Source organism: Cucurbita pepo, chromosome 4 (assembly GCF_057944985.1).
Source record: "Cucurbita pepo subsp. pepo isolate OVF chromosome 4, ASM5794498v1, whole genome shotgun sequence".
Lineage (NCBI taxonomy): Eukaryota > Viridiplantae > Streptophyta > Magnoliopsida > Cucurbitales > Cucurbitaceae > Cucurbita > Cucurbita pepo.
This window is the reverse complement of record NC_141801.1, coordinates 11,682,410-11,699,133: the sequence shown is the minus strand read 5'-3', so window position 1 is coordinate 11,699,133 and position 16,724 is coordinate 11,682,410. Positions and strand designations below refer to the sequence as shown.

Below are 16,724 nucleotides of genomic sequence, written 5' to 3'. Positions count from 1 at the left end.
TTTCCAGTAGCCCTAATTGCTCTTCTCTTCCTCTCTGAATCTTTCCCTGTTTCGTCTGCTGATAATGACGAGGATTCGAAATCTTTGACCGGAATACTCCACCGGAATGTGCTTCATCCATTGGAGCATCAGCGATTGGATAAGGACACCGGCTCCTCTTTGGCAGAGAAGATCAGTATCAAAAGAGGAGCTCGATCCGCCGTAATCGGAGGCCATTCCAGTGTATCGTCGTCGAGCCGAGTGCCGCCCTTCGATATCGCCTCTGTGATTTGTTTCTTAATTGCGTTTGCTTTGTTATTGTAAAAAAAAAATTGAAGCGAAGCAATTCATTTGATTATTGCAAGGTAATTGGGAGATTGATTATACTCATAAAATAATCAGCTACAAATTTAAATTCTCGTTCAAAACTTAGTGTAACATTTTATTTTATAAATTTATGAAAATAAGACTTTAAAAAAAAAAGGTTAACTTTAAATTAATAATTAAAATGAAGAAAATCAAAGATTAAAAATAATATTTTAACCTATATGAAAGGTTTAGATTTGAATTTTTATCCATAAATAATGTATAACAAAAATACTATGAAATTCGCTAATTATTCTTTTTTAAACTAAAAAATTATAATATTGGAAAATAGCTTAAAATTATCTTTTAAAGTAAAAAAATTATTAGGGGAAGAATTGGATATTTTCATCCAATTTAATTGAATATTAGTAATCGTATTTATTAATATTAAAATGATCAAAAGGCAAGGTTTCAAAATAATAATAAATAAATAAACGGATAAAGGCTTGTTTAAGCTAACAACAAGGCATGGCAGCCTCTCTTCCTCCTCAGCCACGTTTCGCCCCGTCTCCCAACACTAAGAATGCGATTTCTGGTGACTTAGAGTGGGGACAATCGCCCTTCTACTGTTGAAGATTATTGAGAGTGTGTCTCACATTAGTTAATTTAGTAGAAGATCGTGAGTTTATGAGTGTGGAATACTATCTCTATTAGTAGGAGACCTTTTAGAGAAACCCAAAGGAAAGCCAATAGAACTTATACTCAAGGTGGACAATTTCATGCTGAATTCCAGAGAATTAATTTCGGCAGTTTCTTTGCGGAACATTTGCTTCGCGATTCTTTCCCTGCACATAGTTCTATATATCTTATATACAACTATGTTAAAATTTGTTTCAAACAACAGGCTTATAAATTTAAATTAAAATAAAAAAAAATTTGCTATTTATTTCAAAAGTAGTTTTTTTCTAAAATTTTCAGACATAAAAATTCTTTAAAATTTTGGAGGAAGAAAATGAAGTTATAGATGACAAAACAGTAGCTTGGATGCTTGTTTGTGTTCGTTTTGAAAGAATGACATTCATAGTTTCTCAATTATTTATAAAGGGTTTAGGGATATCATAACTATTAAAAAAATAAAAAACAAAAATTGAAAAATCATTGAGTAAGATTTTCATATCTGATAAGAATGTCTATTAAACTTATATTCTATCTATATCATAATTTGAAAAGGAAAAAAGAAATTACAAAGGGAGTCCATTTTAAGCCACACAAGTTCTGAACTTTTTTTGAAACAAAAAATTTGTGAGTATATATTCCAATCCATGTATACATGTATAACCTAATTTAGTCATAAAGATTGAACTCAAACACAGAAATTGATGCACATGAGGAAAGGGGACTATTCATTTCCATTCTTTGACTCCATCTTCTTCCATTTTGCCTATCTGAAACCAACAAAGCTGATGATGAACGCAAGCAGATGAAGCAGGGGAGGCCCAGAAAATGGTAACAAATTCAACAGTTTTTTTTTGAACATGCACTTGAAAAGCAGAGCTTGAGAAAGGGTTCTTGTGTTGGGTGGGGGGTTGATTTTGAGTATAACCAAATCCTTGCTTACGAAGGAAGTAAATTACATTTGACTTTCAACTACGGCTCATTGTAAGTAGCCTTGTAGCTGCTCAAGCCACCAAAACTAATCTTAGTTCTTCAAATTCATAGTAAGTTTTATTAGATGACAATGAACTTGAATATCCCTAACCATAGCAATCCAGATATGAACTCGTTCAACGAACAAAGCTAGAAATAGAAGAAATAAAGTCAACTGCGTTTGATTCACATCCCTGAATTTCAACATGAAATTGAACAAACAAACAAACAAATCACAAATGGTAGCAATTCTATTTCTAAGATTGATTGATTGAGGTAGAACCTGGATGGATCAACTTACGAACAAATACTAGGGTTTAGCGGTAAAAGAAAGCGAACACACGGTACAGATCAATCACAGAGTCAAGATCCAATTCAGATAAATTACAGCACACAAATTGTGTATAGGCGAAATACCTAAAGAACCTAGGCTGGCGCATACAGAGGACGCCTATATTCATCGAAGTACTCATCGCGATCAATGAAAATGATGACATACAAAGCGTAGATAATTCCAGGAACATATCCGAGAAACGTCAAAAGAAGACATATACAAAACTCAACCTGAACAAATAAACAATCAGATAATCAGGATTCATTCAAGTAGAGTCAAAATCAACACGAAGGAGGAAAAGAATCAGAAACGTACAGTGCAACATCCGTGCCTGAAGCAAACGCCCAATGGAGGAATCAAGATAGCGATGAGAATCTCGCAGAAGATTTCGCAGCGAGTTGCCATTTAACCAGAAAGAAGGAAAGGAAAAAGGATGAAAAGAAGAGAAGAGGAAGATAGATCCAGAACGGAGAAACAAAGAAGACGACGATTTTATACGGATATAGTTCTGAAAAGGGCCGGTGGGACCCGATTCTTGCGCGGCTTACTTTCATTGGTCAGCATTGGAAGATCATTTATAGAGTGATTTTTTATTTTTTTTAAGGGACAAATCCTTTAACTTGAATAAATTTCATAAATTCTAAATTTAACAAAGGCTTATACAAATGTGAGACGGAGACCGATCATGTAATTCCATTTAGTTCCAAGCTCCAATTCCAATTATCCTCTAGCTCCACGAATCTCTCCCTTTGCCGTATCGCCTTGTTTCTTCACTCTTTCTCTTCCGTTCTGATGGATTTCGGGGTCCGAGCCGTCGATAACCAGCCACTCCTTGCCGCTTCCAGTTCCTAATGCTCATCCGATCATCCGCTGCGTGGTTTGTAAGCTTAATCGAAATGTTGTATACGGAAATAATCTCTGTTTGTTCTTCAAATCTACTACAATGCTTCATTTTCGATCCAGTTACATTTTCAGTTTTCCAATAAGGTTTGATGATCTAATGATCTAATCAGACGATTCTCCAAACGCAGAGCTCGTGAAACAGAGGATTAAAGAAGAGATAACAAATAGAGAGATTGCAAGCCGTAGAGTGCTCGAGGCGGAGATTAGGAGGGAGCTCATTATCGAGCAAGAACTATCGATTCTTAGGGCTATTGGCCGGACGGAGGGGTTAGCATTTGATGAGCATTTTGCCATGAGAATGTTGGATCTGAGGCTGAATCACATTGTGGATCAGTCGTCCTCCAGAGGTTTATTAGCGGCTCCAGGTTCCTGTTCTTCGCTAAACTCGTAACCAGTTCGTCCATTTCCGGAGCCCCAAAGGAAGAACCGAGGCCTTTGGATATGATGAAAAGAACAAGGTAATCTTTCTGTTAATTAACAACCAACTCTTTCCTTATGTAGTTATTATTATTAGTTAAAATAAGATTCGAATATTTCACTTTTTATTTAATTATATATCTCTTAATTATTCTAGCATAAGTTCTTTCTTTCTTTTAAAAAAAAAATACTCAATGTTGTTATCTTTTTAAAGTCTTGTGTTTTAGTTATTAAATTTAAAATTGAAAGTAGCATTTTTGCATCATATTTATTTTATTTTTAATAAACAAATAACATATTTGTGTGTATATATTACAATACTTGATATAGGAGGATTTGCATAAATTTATTGTCATTTTTACCATCTGAGACATATAGATCTGGAGAGCCGAAAGTGAGATATTAGTGATAGAATAGTCATAACATTCTTTTATCGAACCATAAAAGTCCATTTTACAAAGGTCTCTTCCTTTCTCTTTGAGCTTCCATCTAAGAGAAATGGTCAATAAAGAAGAGGGCGTATGAGTTCCTAAAGAACTAGTCGCAGCCAAATCCTCGGTCGGGATTGTCTCACTCAAATTTTAGCTGGGTGCTATTGCTTCTCGACTTGTTAGCGGTTTTTATTTTTATTTTTTATTTTACCTTGTCTCACTCTAAATGATATGATCACAGCCGTAGTGAGTTATGACTCCAAATGAACTAGGCCAACGATAAATTTGGCTGCACATGTCTTCTTTTCTCTCCAACTTTTACTCCTTTTTGGAAAACTTTCAAGTCTTTATGTTTGTCCTACTGTGAGTATTTACAATTTGGTCACATGGATCCGTTTTTTAATCACTCATTTCTCATATGCTGCTGCTATAGTTTCAAAGCCCACAGGAATTTCCCCTCCAAGATGTGTTTTCTATTAACACAGAGGAAAAAATGGCCTTCTTTTATCGACTAAGCTTGCATCGATCCATAAAGATGCACTTTTAAGGGAAAGACTTGATGGATCAAGTTCTCTCTATTTTCTAGCCCCTGCTTCACTTTTCTACACAAAAAATTAGACAGTAGATTGAAGGATTGCAACTTTGATTCTTCTCGATATCTCATCACCATTCTTTTTTAAATGTATTAACATGTACAAATACTACTTTCCCTTCACAATAGAAGAATACAGAATCAAAGAAGGAATTACAATTAACTGTGGCTTCTAGGATGATGCCTGAAGCCCTTCTTCCAAATAGTAGTTCTAAGTGACACTAGAGATAAAAATGAGCTCAAACCCTTAAAGCCACCTGGTCTTGCCATGAAATCTTTCTTTTACCAGCTCGACTTGGACCATCCCCAACAGTCCTGCACGCCGAAATCTTGATATCATTTTGCTGCTCATCGTTCCCACCTCGAAGAAGACTTTTCTTCAGCTCATCAGCTCTCAGTGTATCGTAATTGGTCTGCAATTCCTCTTCCTCCATCTGAACCAAAACAATGTAGAGATTGTTAGGAAGGAGAGGTGAAATTGTAGTAAAAATTACGTTTGCAGGGTTCAGCTATGTCATAAAATTGTTGGCCAAATAAGTCCTAGTCAATTACCGAAATTTGGTTCAAGTCGAAAAATGGAGTGATGGTTCGCTCGCTAGCATCTCTCCCACTGTATATTCTTTCCTTCTGGTTCAAGTCAAAAACTGGTGTTGAATTCTGTTGATTGGCTTTCTTCCTAGTCTTTGCCTTCTGGTTCAAGTCAAGGACAGGAATCGGAGTAGAACTCTGTGGAGGAATATCGATTCGTCTGTTGATTCTTTCCTTTTGGTTTATATCGGAGATCGTCGGGAGAGGTTGCAACGCAGGTCTTCTTCTCGAACCATTCTTCCCCTTCTTAGTATTGTTAGCCACTTGTTTGTTAAGCTGCTTCTGCTGTACTGGATTTCCATTTGAATGGTCGTTTGGCAACTGGTTCTTCATTAAGTACTCGTATCTCTTCCTCAAGAACCTTCAATAGAAACGTAGACTCATAGTTAGTTCTGGACACTCCTGATGAAGATCCACACAAATACAACGTAATTATGTAAAGATTATACCGGACTTCTGCTATCAGGGTCATCTTCTTTTGCTTCATCATCTGTAATTTCCTCTTAGCAGTTTCTGTTTCCTGGAAGAACACAAGAAAAAGTCCTTTCAATTGTTTGTTCATCCATAACATTCCCGAGTCGTCTTAAACTGATCTATCCAGCACAAACTCAGAACATGGGGTGGCAAATTTTACATAACCAGAATCAAATTTCTCTCGAAATTTCACAAAAGTGAAGACAACAACTAGTCCAAGTATTAGACTTACGTGAAACAAAACCAAACTAGAACACCACACAAATAAGATCAGGTGTTCAAGAACATGTACTTACAAAGTAGTGAGGAAACTACTATACTCGACTCTACAAGGTAATCAATGGTAGGTTTAGAATGATCCATAGTTCATTGATTGGTAATTACTTGAAGATGATATCACTAGAGGAGGTCATGACAGTTTTAAGGGTATCAATCTCTCAGAACCAAGAAAATAAACAAATGGAAGCAAACCTAAAGCATCAATTTTCCAGATAGGAAGAAAATTATAGATGAACTTCCCTCTTTTAGCCTAGAGATAGGTATTTAAAATTTCAACAAAGAATCGACAGAACTTTTATCTCATATTATTGTTTGAGCAACCAAATCGAGAGTTTTAACCAAAGGAAATAGCCAGTTCAGACACAAGGATGAATTAGTCTAGCCCAGAAAACCAAAAAGAAAAAGAAAAAAAAAAAACTAATATTTTCACGATTGATAACTCCTAGATCAAACCATATTCCCCTCTTCCAGACCAGAAATTCCATTCAAAACAGAAAGAAACCAAATCAATTTCAGAGAAAAAGATCTGAAGAAAACAATCAAACCCCATATGAATAAAAGAAAAGGAAGATCTGGTAGAAACAACAAAGAAATCCGGAAATCCGCAGAAGCAGAAAACAAAAATTACCTTCTCCAATTCGTGATAATCTTGGAGGAGAGTCTGATGCTTGAATCTGATCTTGGAATCGTCAAACACAGAAGAAGGGTGTTGGGAGGCAGCCCCTTTCATCTTCTTCATAGATGGTAAGGAAGAAAAATGAGAAACCCAGAAGGGGAAAGAGGCGGAAAGAAAGGAAAGTTAGATGTGGGAAAGAGATGGGTAATGAAGAAGAAAGATGAGGAGGTGGGGGAAGAAGAAAAAATGAGAAAGTGGGTGAAGAGGCAAAGGACAAAGAAGAAGAAAGAGAAATGGATGGGAAAAGAGAATTGGAATTGGAATTGGAATTGGAATTGGAATTGGAATTGAGAAGGAAGAGAGGGGTAGGGGGGGTGAAGGTTCTTGGTTTCCTGTTTTCTCTGTGAAGCTCTGACCGAGCCAACAACTAAAACCCAAAAAAGCCCACATAACTCGGTGAAAAATATTGTTGTGTTTCTTCAGAGAGAGTGATGAAGATGGGGATTTTTTGGGGGTTGCAGAAGGGCAATTGAGGGAAGAGCGAGGCATTTTTAATGCGAGTTTGTGTGTTTCTTTGTAAGGTGGGGGTTTGGTTAGAAGAAGACATATCTATCCATCTCTTCGCTTTCTTTTCCTTCCACCAACGCTCTCTTTCTTTCTTTCTTTCTTTCTTTCTTTCCTTCTTTCCTTCTTTCCTTCCTTTTTGTTTTTCTTCTCCTCTCCATAAATTTTGGTCCACCTGGGTCATTAAAGGGTATCAAGATAGAGAGAATTGGGTGGTAATGGTAAAGTAAACACTCCTCCTTGTCATTCATGGGCTGCGCTGCGTGGAGTTTCTCTGTTTCTTCCCCCACCCCTTTGATTTTCTCTGCAATGGCAGATCAATCTAGACTTCTAGAGAGAGAGAGAGAGATAGAGAGAGAGAGAGAGAGAGGGGCTGGTTTTGTTGAAACGGAAGGGTACCTTATTTCATAGGGCTTTTTTTCTTTTGCTGTGTTGGGGGTGGGGCAGGACCAGCCACCAGGGACTAACCACCGCTGTTTGCCTGTGTGATGCTGCTGCGCTGCTGCTTTCTTTCATCATCATAACCTTTTTTTTTTTTTCTGCACATTCATGAATCAGAAACCAAGAAAAGGAAGCTGCTTTTACCCATTTCCCATTATTATTATTTTTCTTCTTCTTAAAACAACAGGTCAATGTACGTGAAACTACTAAAATATCCCTACTGCTCTGCCCTTTTCTTCTTCTAACCTTTTAACCCCTCGACTCAAAGTCTCAAACCTAGTGGCCAAAAAGACCAAGTTGCCCCCAAAGTCCATCTGGTTTGGTGTTGGGGGTAGAGTGGTAAATTCATTAGAGAATGCCTACCCTTTTTCCCATCCAATGAAATGAATGGGAATGGTGACGGTTTTGTTTGAAGGAGATTAGCACTGAAACCCCATTTTCTTCTCTAATTTGGTTCCAAAACCCATTCTACCTATTTTTCACTATGATCATTTTTTTTTCTCCTTTTTAAATTATGCCTTTAAAATCAATTTGAAGTGACCCATAAATTTAGTTCTTTTTTTTTACCGATTTGAGTATGATTTTCTAGAAAAATATTTCAATAAAAAGCATTATCAAACTATTAAAAATTATATATGGTTCGGACATGTTGGTATGACTTGCAAATAGTTAAATGCATTAACAAGCACGTCACATCAAATGCTATTAACTATTAAAATAGAATAAAAACTTTTAGCTTTATAGCAATTTAACTATATCCTTAACCGAGTTAAAACTTAAAATTAGTCAAATTCTATTATTCTTTAAAAAAAGTTTATTGATGTATTTTGACACGTGAATATGCCACTCAAATGCCACTTGATATGCGCTCAACTCGGACGTCAACAAAAGTCTATTTTTTCCTCATATGATGTCTAAACTCAACTAATTGTTCATCGATAAAACTCCATTTCTTTCTCGTATGATGTCCAAGTTGTAAGCCTACATGTCTACCTATTAAAACAATAATGTAAGGGTAGAGCAACTTTATATTAATAAATTTAACATATTTCTTAATCAAAAGATCTAATAAAAGTAAAATAAAATACATTATTAGTAGATTTGAGAATTAAAAAAAAAAAAAAAAAAACAAACAAACAAAATTGAGAAATAATTACAAAACCAGTCATGGTTTGGTATTTATGAGAGATGATTATAAATTACATAACATAGCCTTCATATTTGGTCTGGTTTACAGACACTGAAAGAAGGGTACACCAGAAAAGCTGTCTTACTGATAAGGCTTGGTTTCCTCATCTGCAACAATCTTTTCTCTCTGTTTTTTACTTTCTTTTACCGAAGGAAAAGTTAGAGTAAACTATTAGTTCGTTTTAGTTCAATAGAAGAATTCTAACCGAAAGAATCGAACTTGATTACGAGTATTCAACGTGAAACCTAAATTTTAAGCTTGTATAACTCTACCTTAAACATAACAAGTTCTTTTTTTAAAAAGTTCTTAAAGAAACCGATACACGAGGGGTGCGTGATTGAACAGAGCCCACATATGAAGGAAAGAAATCTTGAATATTGGATGACTAACAAAAACATAAAAAGAATTGAAAGTTACTACATATACGAACGAGACACGTCTTTTTTAGTAGCTCAGTTATAAAAACTTCATAATTAAACTCGTGCAAGTGAGGATCTAGAAGCGTATTTGTTTGTGGAGATAGTTTTCACTTTTAAAGGTTAAAAGTAAGTAACGGGATTATGTTGCAAGGAATGTTGAGGCCATTAAATATCAAATTTAAATTTGGGATCCCGAACATGAGTCTTTATCGAAAGAAAAAAAATTATGTTTAATTGATAAAATATAGGTTGGATAAGAAATCTAATGAGACTTTAAAAGAAAAATCACATTAGAGCTACTTTTTTTATAATTTAGCCGCCAAAGAAAAATTATATTTTATATTATATCAAAAAACACGTGGAATTTGTTCATTGGTCTGTCTTCACGAAGTATATGCAGCAGGTGATGTTTGGGGCTTTTGGGCGTGGTTCTCCGAGGCGAAAATCTACTTTATAGTTTATCCTCTCGAGTTTCTCCTCGGCACATTCACAGCTTTGGGCAATGGCATCGACAATTGCAATCAGTGCTCAAGTACCAAATCTGCGAGGAATTTCTGATTGGAAAAAACGAAGTTAGTACACCATTTGAACCTTTTCATTTTCTTTTGGTTGCTTAGACAGTAGGAAATTGAGGACTATATTTGAGATTGATTGTTATGTCTCTGAATAGAAGTGGTTGTTTGGAACTTGGATCTGTATTGTATGTTACGTAGCTATCTCACAACCACTCAATCAAACGGAGGGATCTAAGTTGGTGCGGTTGGTTGGTATGGCATAGTTCATTGGGAAGATCTACCGTTAGCTTGAAGTTTAGACCTAAAATAAAGCTATTTGGTGGTGTCCTCAGTGCATATTATTGAATGGGTTTGGCTCATTTCTTATTAGGAATTATTGTTTGCTTTGTAAAATCAAAGTAAATGTGTAATTGATGAATGGGAGATTCGATTCACATGAACTTGATGGTAGATGCGTTATGTCTATAGTTTTGTATAAAGATTATGAAAGAAAAAGGCTGTGGTCTGGAAAGTTAACGTAAAAACTGTTTAATAAGTTTGGATGAGCCTCAAAACTCTTTAGCACCAGGCTCAACTGCAAGATTATCCACCTTAAAAACTGTTCATAGAAAAGGAATTGCATGAACCAATGAGTTGTAGCCTAGACTGAAGCCGGTTGCATACCTGATAATGTGAAAGTCAGAATTGAATAAATCCCGTCTACTTCATTATAACTCTTAACAAGCTATATTAACGTTGTATGACTTAGAATTTAGTGGTTTGATTTTTATAATTTCAAATATAATACTTTGGGCAATAGAAATTTGTGTGCAGCTGCAAAGTCCTCGTTTATTTCCAAATTTTCATTCTGAAATTGTAGATTAAGTCCACTTTTTGAGACAATTGATTGTACACATTACCTATTAATATATAATTTATCCTTTTCTGGCTGCCTCTTACAGGTAACCTTAATTCAATGTCAAAAATAATTGGCACTCGGATCTCACCTTACGGTCCTTGGAAAGTTGAGAAAAATAATAGATCTCTTTGTGTTTGTGGCCTATTTGGAGGGAAAAAGGAGAATGAGGAGAAGAGCGATGATGCACCTTCAAAGGTAGAATTTTGTTTTGCAATATGATTAAACTGTATAAGTTTTGATACCATGCACAATAAAATTGTCATTTCAGTAATTTAGAGACCAAATATAAATGTCTCTCAAAGTTGAGGGACTGTAAGTGACTTTTCCTTGATAGCCAAGTGAGACTATCGTTTCTTACATGCCAACTTTTTGTAGGCAGGAATCTTTGGAAACATGCAGAAGTTATATGAGACTGTGAGGACAGCGCAACAGGTTGTCCAAGTAGAGGCAGTGCGCGTACAAAAGGAACTTGCGGTGTATGACTAAGCAAGCTAAATAGATGTATTGTCACTTGAAGATGTTTCTCTGTTTTATGAAGTTTGAACTTTTTTTCCTTCTGTGTTTCTGTTCTACAGGGCAGAGTTTGATGGCTACTGCGAAGGAGAGCTAATAAAGGTATGTTCAGCCTTTCTCTTTTGCATCAAGTTCATTTTCACTTTGCCCATAACTATGGGATTATAATGGTTTTTTGTGAAGTGAACGTGTGTTAGAATTTTGCTTAAGATTGTAAAATACTTTTCACCTCTTGATTTTAGGTCGCTAGTAATTAGTAAATAAGTACAGATACCTGATACTTGTTTTTATTAATATTGCATTTGTTGTAGGTGTTACTTAGAGGGAGAAACAGGTCTTGAGTTTGTGATTACCAATTTTTCTTTCTTGTTTTAAGATGATGAGTGAATCCAATTTTTCTTTCTTGTTTTGTGATTACCAATATTCAACCTGGTCGATGTGGACTTAAAATCTCTTGGGGCCATCTCCCTCAGGTATTAATTGTTATAAAATATGTGTAGGATCAATTGATAGTTCCAGCGTTTTGATCCCCATGGACATAGAAAGTGAAGTGATTTTTTTTTTTTCTTGATAAGAAAGGTTTAGGGAATTTCAAAAGAGAGAATCATGATTTATGAAAATAATCAAAGAAGTATTGAGCTCGGGACAAAAGGTTATGGGTTTGACAATTGGGTTCATGCGAGGCTGGACATGGCCTTTTCATTTGATGAGAATTATGATGCTAAAGAATGGGATCATATCATGTTTCCATGTCACATCATATCTGCTTTCATATTTTTTGTCAACTAATTTAGGTGACATTATCCGGAAATCAGCAACCTCTTCGGACGGAGATCACTGAGGCTGCAATGAAATTAGGACCAGAAGTGAGTATGCACAATGATGTGATGCACTCTTAACATTTGAAATTGCATTGCTCGCAATAGCATTCTTATATTGAACTTATATTTACATCCTCAAGTCACACCTTAATGCTGCACTACTGTCCTGTCCTCAATCTAAGCTTGGAGATATCTTCTTCAATGTTTGTGCCTAGTGGAATCATGACTAACACATCATGAATTTGAAAATTGGCTGGCCTATAGGACTAGGGTCCGCCTGCTTTGGAACATGTCTCAAAAATAAATTGACAACCATCATTATATTTAAGAATATAGTTGGCAGTAACATTGTAAGAATTGTGTGCTAGGAATTTTCTTTTGTTGTTGTTGTAGAGTAAGAAACCACACTTTCACAGAGAAATTAAAGAATATTTGGAGTATATCCTCTTCAATGTTTGTCTTGTGGAATCATGACTAACACCTCATGAGTTTGAAAATTGGCTGGCCTATAGGACTAGGGACCGCTTGCTTTGGAACATGGCTAAAAAATAAGTTGACAACCATAATTATATTTAAGAATATTGTTGACAGTAACATTGTAAAAATTGTGTGCTAGGATTTTTTTTTTTTTTTTTTTTTTTTTTTTGTTTTTTTTTTGTTTTTTTTTTGTTTTTTGTTGTTGTTGTTGTTGTTGTTGTTGGGTAAGACTCCATATTGAGAGAAATCAAAGAATATTTATGGACGTATGAATAAACAGGCCCCAAGAAAAAGAACTTGACCTTAACCAAATAAATAACTCCAAAAGTTTTATTATTCCTTTCTATTCAAATATCCCACAAACTTGCAAAGAAACTAGAATGCCACAAAAATTTTCCCTTCTTTCTAAAAGGAGGATTTAGAAGTACCTCCTCCAACCGAGCCTATCCCGAGCCCAACTAACACCATTAAGATTTGTTCCAATAGTAATTAAGATTTCTGATTGTGGTTAATGATGGATATTCCAATTATTTAGAGCTTAACTTTCTTATGCAGAAATTGTCCCTTCTAGTTACTGAAGCATATCAGGACGCACATCAGAAGAGCGTTCAGGTAAGACTTGTTCCTTAGTAATTTAATTTCCAAGTTTTGTATCTATAGAACTGACTGTTGGTCCTCTGATTCTCAGGCCATGAAGCAAAGAATGAGTGATCTTGCCCAGAGTTTGGGTATGCCACAAGGCCTCAGCGAGGGATTGAAGTAAAACCTTTTATGTCTGTCGAGCTTCAGTTTTGTAAATGCAGCGGCAGTGGGACTACGTAATTGTAATCTGACCTTGACAGGAAATTCCATATCAGTTTTTACTGGTGAACTAAATGTTTGGGAACCTTGTTCTCCATCTTTAGATGTAAAAAAAAAAAAAAAAACAGCTATGATATTTATTGTGGAATCAGAACAAAGAATCAAAAGAATGAAATGAAAGTGAGATTTCAAATTGGAATCTACTTTAGAAGCGATATCGACTATCATTTCGGTTTGTTGAAAGGAAAAGATATTTGACAATATGTGGACATCTGATTTCTTGAAAAGAAAAAGCTGTAAACTTCTACTTGACATAAGGTAATCAATCACCAACAAACGTTAGTAAAATAATCTTAGTTCAACCTTGTCATCTGCGTACTTGAAATGGGTGATAACATTGGCATGGTCTAACCAATATTAATTGTAGAATGAATACAATTCTAGCTCACTCTCAGCACTGTTCTGTACTGGAATTATGGTAATTAATGACAGGTATCTAGAAACGAGACACTAACGAACAGTTTCTTGTCTCTGTTCATTGATCTGTTTCTTTGCAGGTAAATCAATATTTTGGCAATTGTTTTCCTGATAGAAACGCTCTGAAAAGTGTCAAAGCTCTCTGTGGTTGGATCAATGGAACCTCATGTCCAGCTCCTCTCACTGTGGCAAAGGTCAGCCCTTCATAAACCTCTGTCCGTCCCCCGACCTGCCATGTCCATTTCATTTTGTTTAAAGCATTTCATTCAAACGAAGAACAAAAAGGGTAGAGTTTTCATATGTAACCTGTCCTCTAGAATACCATGGATACCAGCGAGTTTTAATAGGAAGGTTGAGATGGTTGAGGGCGAATCTGGTGGCTGTCACTGGTACCACCGAATCTGTATCTCCACTGCATTTTTTCACATGTAAAGGTCACATGACTATAACATAGAATAAGTTTAACCTCTCTTTTACTTGGGGAATTCAAAACTAACCTAAAAACCCATATCCTGAGACCAGCTGCAATCAGCTCCTTGTATGTGAGCAACATTGAATCTTGGGAATCCTTCCAGTTCTTAAGTAGAATGTCGCTGCCACCCAAAAAAGAAAAGCAAAACCTTATTAGGTGGAAGAGTTATGTTATAAGATTTGGCCAAGTAACAGAGAAAGCTAGCAAAAACCCACCTACAAGCAGTCCATTTGTAGGGAATTCCAGTAACATTAGCATGCATAGCCATCTGAACCTCTTTTAGATTATAGTACTTTTCTGCATAATTCTCAGTACATGGATCGTACCCTGACACCCTCCGCCTCAGAAGAGAGTTTTTGAATCTAATAGCGGCCCCCCTTGCTGGAGAAACCGTGTTGTTTGGAACCACGATGGGGCATTTCGGAGTGTAGATACTGTACTGATCAACATTGCCAAACTCATGGTTCATGGCATAGTAAATGACCTTGTCGCATGGTTTGGAAGTCTTGTCTGAGGTGAAATTACAATGCGTGAGGATGGAGTTGTATGTTGTATCTGATATCATAGCATGTGTCCACCAATACGTCACCGTCCCGAGAGCATCATAGTTCATATCTGTTACTGCATTCCCCACCTGCCATTTTCAAAACTTGTTACAATTCACTTGTTTCTTATAATACTTCGAATAACTCATGTTCTACAATTTTCTGTTCTTACAAGGAAGCCTTTGAGGTTGATGAAGTTGTTAGAGTTGGCTTTGTTGTAGTCAAGAATCCTCTTTGCTAGCTGTGGGACGTAGTGTCCTATAGAAATGGAATCACGTCAAAAATATTATACATACTTTTCAGCTATTCGAAAACATGGACTGAATAGATTTACCGGCGTAACTCTCCCCGGAAATGTAGAATTCTCTATATTTGTATTGTGGGAATCTCGACATCCATCGGACGAGGAAAATAAGAGCATCATCAGCAGTTCGGTTGTCGCCGGTGTCTTCAAGGTTGGAGGAGGTGTTTGTATAGGAGAATCCAACTCCGGCAGGTGATTCGAGAAACAGCAGATTTGCATCTGGAAATAAAATGGTGTCTTTGTGATGAGATGTTGAATAAACGAGAGGAATTAGGGAAGAAAGTGTGTAATAGACCTTTGTTCCATGAGTAGTTATTGAGGTAAAGAGAAGAAGCAGTTTTGTCAATTCTGAATGGTCCAATTTCCTCGGAGGCTCCATATGCCACTGACGAACAACCGGGCCCTGTATACATCATGTTCGAGTAACTCTCGTCAACTTTAAAGTTTGTATATACTATTGATTAAGAGGTCAGAAATTCGAATTCCTCCACCCAATTGTTATTAAACTCACCGAGTTCAGTGATCAAATAAACACAACGTAAAGAGAAACCATCTTGAAAAGTTCAAATACGAACACGTGAAGACATTTGACCTATGATTCGAAAAAGAAAAGGCAAAAAGAAAAGGAAAAAAAGGTTTGAAAATCCCAAAAAGTGACATGATGAGCACCACACAGAGAGAATAAGTGCAGAGAAGATAGGAAAAAGAAGCATGATAGAGAAAGGGAGAGGGAAAGAAGCATATTATATTTAGGCGTAGAAACAAAAGAGGCAAAACAGATCCATGAGAGAGAGAAACAGAGAGTATGTAAACAAAAACAAAAGTAGTGCTGATTTCGACCTTTTTGTTGTTGAGTGAGTCTGATGTTTTCAAAAAACCTAACCTTTTTCCATTCCAAATCCTCACAACACAAAACCAAGTGACCTCCCCAGATTCATTCCCACTTCTATCTCTACGCATGCTCCATAATGCTCTCTCTCTCTCTATCTTTTTCAGAATATGGCGTACTTTAGCAAGATCAAGGCCTTCCTTGCTAAAATGCGCATCTGGTAGATATGAACTCCTAAATGCCCTTAACTTAAGGACACATCATAATTCAGAACTGGGTTGGTTTGGTTTCTTGCAGATTCAGATAAGGTAGACAGAGAGAGAGAGAGAGAGAGAGAGAGAGATGCAGAGAGACCACTCTCTTTTTTTAAAACTTTCTCTGACTTTTATAATATATAATATCATATTATAATAATTGATATCTATAATGTATGTAGATCCTATAGCCAGCATTTTAGTTCATGGCTCAAATGGGTTACCCGTGAAGAAATTCAACGACAAAGGTAGTAGATAAGAGGGTGGGTGGGTGTTGAAGTTTTGAAGAACATGGATGGAAACCAAAAGGGTTTGTTTGAATTAGTAACATACCTCCATTGAGCCAAAGAATGAGAGGTTTTTTCTCAGGTTGAGACGTTGCTTCTGTCAACCAATAGAACAGAGCTCGGCCGTGTTGTTGGTTGACAGTGACATACCCCGAGTATTGAGAGAATGCTACGGGCGGTTGGCCGGGGAGGGAGGTGATCCGGTCGTGCTCGTGTTCAGGCACAGCCATGCCAGTGGCAATGGCAGCAGCGACGACGACGACAACGACAATCGAGAAGAAGAGGGAGGCCATTGGTTTAGAGAGAAAAATGATGAGAAGAGAAGAGAAGAGATTGAAATAAATGGGAGTGG

The 16,724-nt window shown here is 36.4% G+C and overlaps 4 protein-coding genes across 6 annotated transcripts; 1 reads left to right on the top strand and 3 right to left on the bottom strand.

Annotated features, from left to right (window-relative positions):
• Nucleotides 1-1,432: 1,432 nt before the first annotated feature.
• Nucleotides 1,433-2,748, bottom strand: LOC111792368 (PMP3 family protein At4g30660-like). Of its 2 annotated transcripts, XM_023673778.2 has the most exons (3): nucleotides 2,582-2,748; nucleotides 2,350-2,496; nucleotides 1,433-1,730 (listed from the first exon to the last, which is right to left on the bottom strand). In XM_023673778.2, the coding sequence occupies exons 1-2, from the start codon at nucleotides 2,669-2,671 to the stop codon at nucleotides 2,359-2,361; spliced, it is 228 nt and encodes a 75-aa protein (XP_023529546.1). In that variant the 5' UTR covers nucleotides 2,672-2,748; the 3' UTR covers nucleotides 1,433-1,730; nucleotides 2,350-2,358. The 2 variants fall into 2 exon arrangements, with proteins under 2 accessions (XP_023529546.1, XP_023529545.1); XM_023673777.2 differs by lacking the exon at nucleotides 1,433-1,730 and having other exon boundaries at nucleotides 2,090-2,496; nucleotides 2,582-2,747.
• Nucleotides 2,749-4,643: 1,895 nt separating this feature from the next.
• On the bottom strand, nucleotides 4,644-7,677 carry LOC111793773 (uncharacterized). The gene is made up of 4 exons (XM_023675808.2): nucleotides 6,579-7,677; nucleotides 5,647-5,717; nucleotides 5,162-5,558; nucleotides 4,644-5,043 (listed from the first exon to the last, which is right to left on the bottom strand). The coding sequence occupies exons 1-4, from the start codon at nucleotides 6,687-6,689 to the stop codon at nucleotides 4,849-4,851; spliced, it is 774 nt and encodes a 257-aa protein (XP_023531576.2). The 5' UTR covers nucleotides 6,690-7,677; the 3' UTR covers nucleotides 4,644-4,848.
• A 1,916-nt stretch (nucleotides 7,678-9,593) lies between these two features.
• LOC111793774 (nucleoid-associated protein At4g30620, chloroplastic) lies at nucleotides 9,594-13,419 on the top strand. The gene is made up of 7 exons (XM_023675809.2): nucleotides 9,594-9,751; nucleotides 10,636-10,787; nucleotides 10,968-11,068; nucleotides 11,168-11,207; nucleotides 11,900-11,971; nucleotides 12,959-13,015; nucleotides 13,092-13,419. Exons 1-7 carry the CDS (start codon nucleotides 9,682-9,684, stop codon nucleotides 13,164-13,166), a joined length of 567 nt encoding a protein of 188 aa, XP_023531577.2. The 5' UTR covers nucleotides 9,594-9,681; the 3' UTR covers nucleotides 13,167-13,419.
• Nucleotides 13,420-13,512: 93 nt separating this feature from the next.
• Nucleotides 13,513-16,723, bottom strand: LOC111793771 (serine carboxypeptidase 24). Of its 2 annotated transcripts, none has more exons than XM_023675805.2 (8): nucleotides 16,419-16,723; nucleotides 15,298-15,405; nucleotides 15,033-15,221; nucleotides 14,871-14,956; nucleotides 14,369-14,787; nucleotides 14,179-14,274; nucleotides 13,988-14,093; nucleotides 13,513-13,910 (listed from the first exon to the last, which is right to left on the bottom strand). In XM_023675805.2, the coding sequence occupies exons 1-8, from the start codon at nucleotides 16,663-16,665 to the stop codon at nucleotides 13,767-13,769; spliced, it is 1,395 nt and encodes a 464-aa protein (XP_023531573.2). In that variant the 5' UTR covers nucleotides 16,666-16,723; the 3' UTR covers nucleotides 13,513-13,766. The 2 variants fall into 2 exon arrangements, with proteins under 2 accessions (XP_023531573.2, XP_086979522.1); XM_087123396.1 differs by lacking the exon at nucleotides 16,419-16,723 and adding an exon at nucleotides 15,886-15,990.
• Nucleotide 16,724: the final 1 nt, after the last annotated feature.

Coding starts and splice junctions, on each gene's coding strand:
- LOC111793771 (XM_023675805.2), bottom strand. CDS start 16,665: ATGGCCTCCCTCTTCTTCTCGATTGTCGTTGTCGTCGTCGTCGCTGCT. Junction 15,222..15,297: donor TAACTACTCATGGAACAAAG/GTCTATTACACA, acceptor TTTTATTTCCAG/ATGCAAATCTGCTGTTTCTC. Junction 13,911..13,987: donor CATGGTATTCTAGAGGACAG/GTTACATATGAA, acceptor TGGACATGGCAG/GTCGGGGGACGGACAGAGGT.
- LOC111792368 (XM_023673778.2), bottom strand. CDS start 2,671: ATGGCAACTCGCTGCGAAATCTTCTGCGAGATTCTCATCGCTATCTTG. Junction 2,497..2,581: donor TCAGGCACGGATGTTGCACT/GTACGTTTCTGA, acceptor TTATTTGTTCAG/GTTGAGTTTTGTATATGTCT.
- LOC111793773 (XM_023675808.2), bottom strand. CDS start 6,689: ATGAAGAAGATGAAAGGGGCTGCCTCCCAACACCCTTCTTCTGTGTTT. Junction 5,559..5,646: donor ACCCTGATAGCAGAAGTCCG/GTATAATCTTTA, acceptor TTTCTATTGAAG/GTTCTTGAGGAAGAGATACG. Junction 5,044..5,161: donor TCGACTTGAACCAAATTTCG/GTAATTGACTAG, acceptor GTTTTGGTTCAG/ATGGAGGAAGAGGAATTGCA.
- LOC111793774 (XM_023675809.2), top strand. CDS start 9,682: ATGGCATCGACAATTGCAATCAGTGCTCAAGTACCAAATCTGCGAGGA. Junction 11,972..12,958: donor CAATGAAATTAGGACCAGAA/GTGAGTATGCAC, acceptor TTTCTTATGCAG/AAATTGTCCCTTCTAGTTAC. Junction 13,016..13,091: donor CACATCAGAAGAGCGTTCAG/GTAAGACTTGTT, acceptor TCTGATTCTCAG/GCCATGAAGCAAAGAATGAG.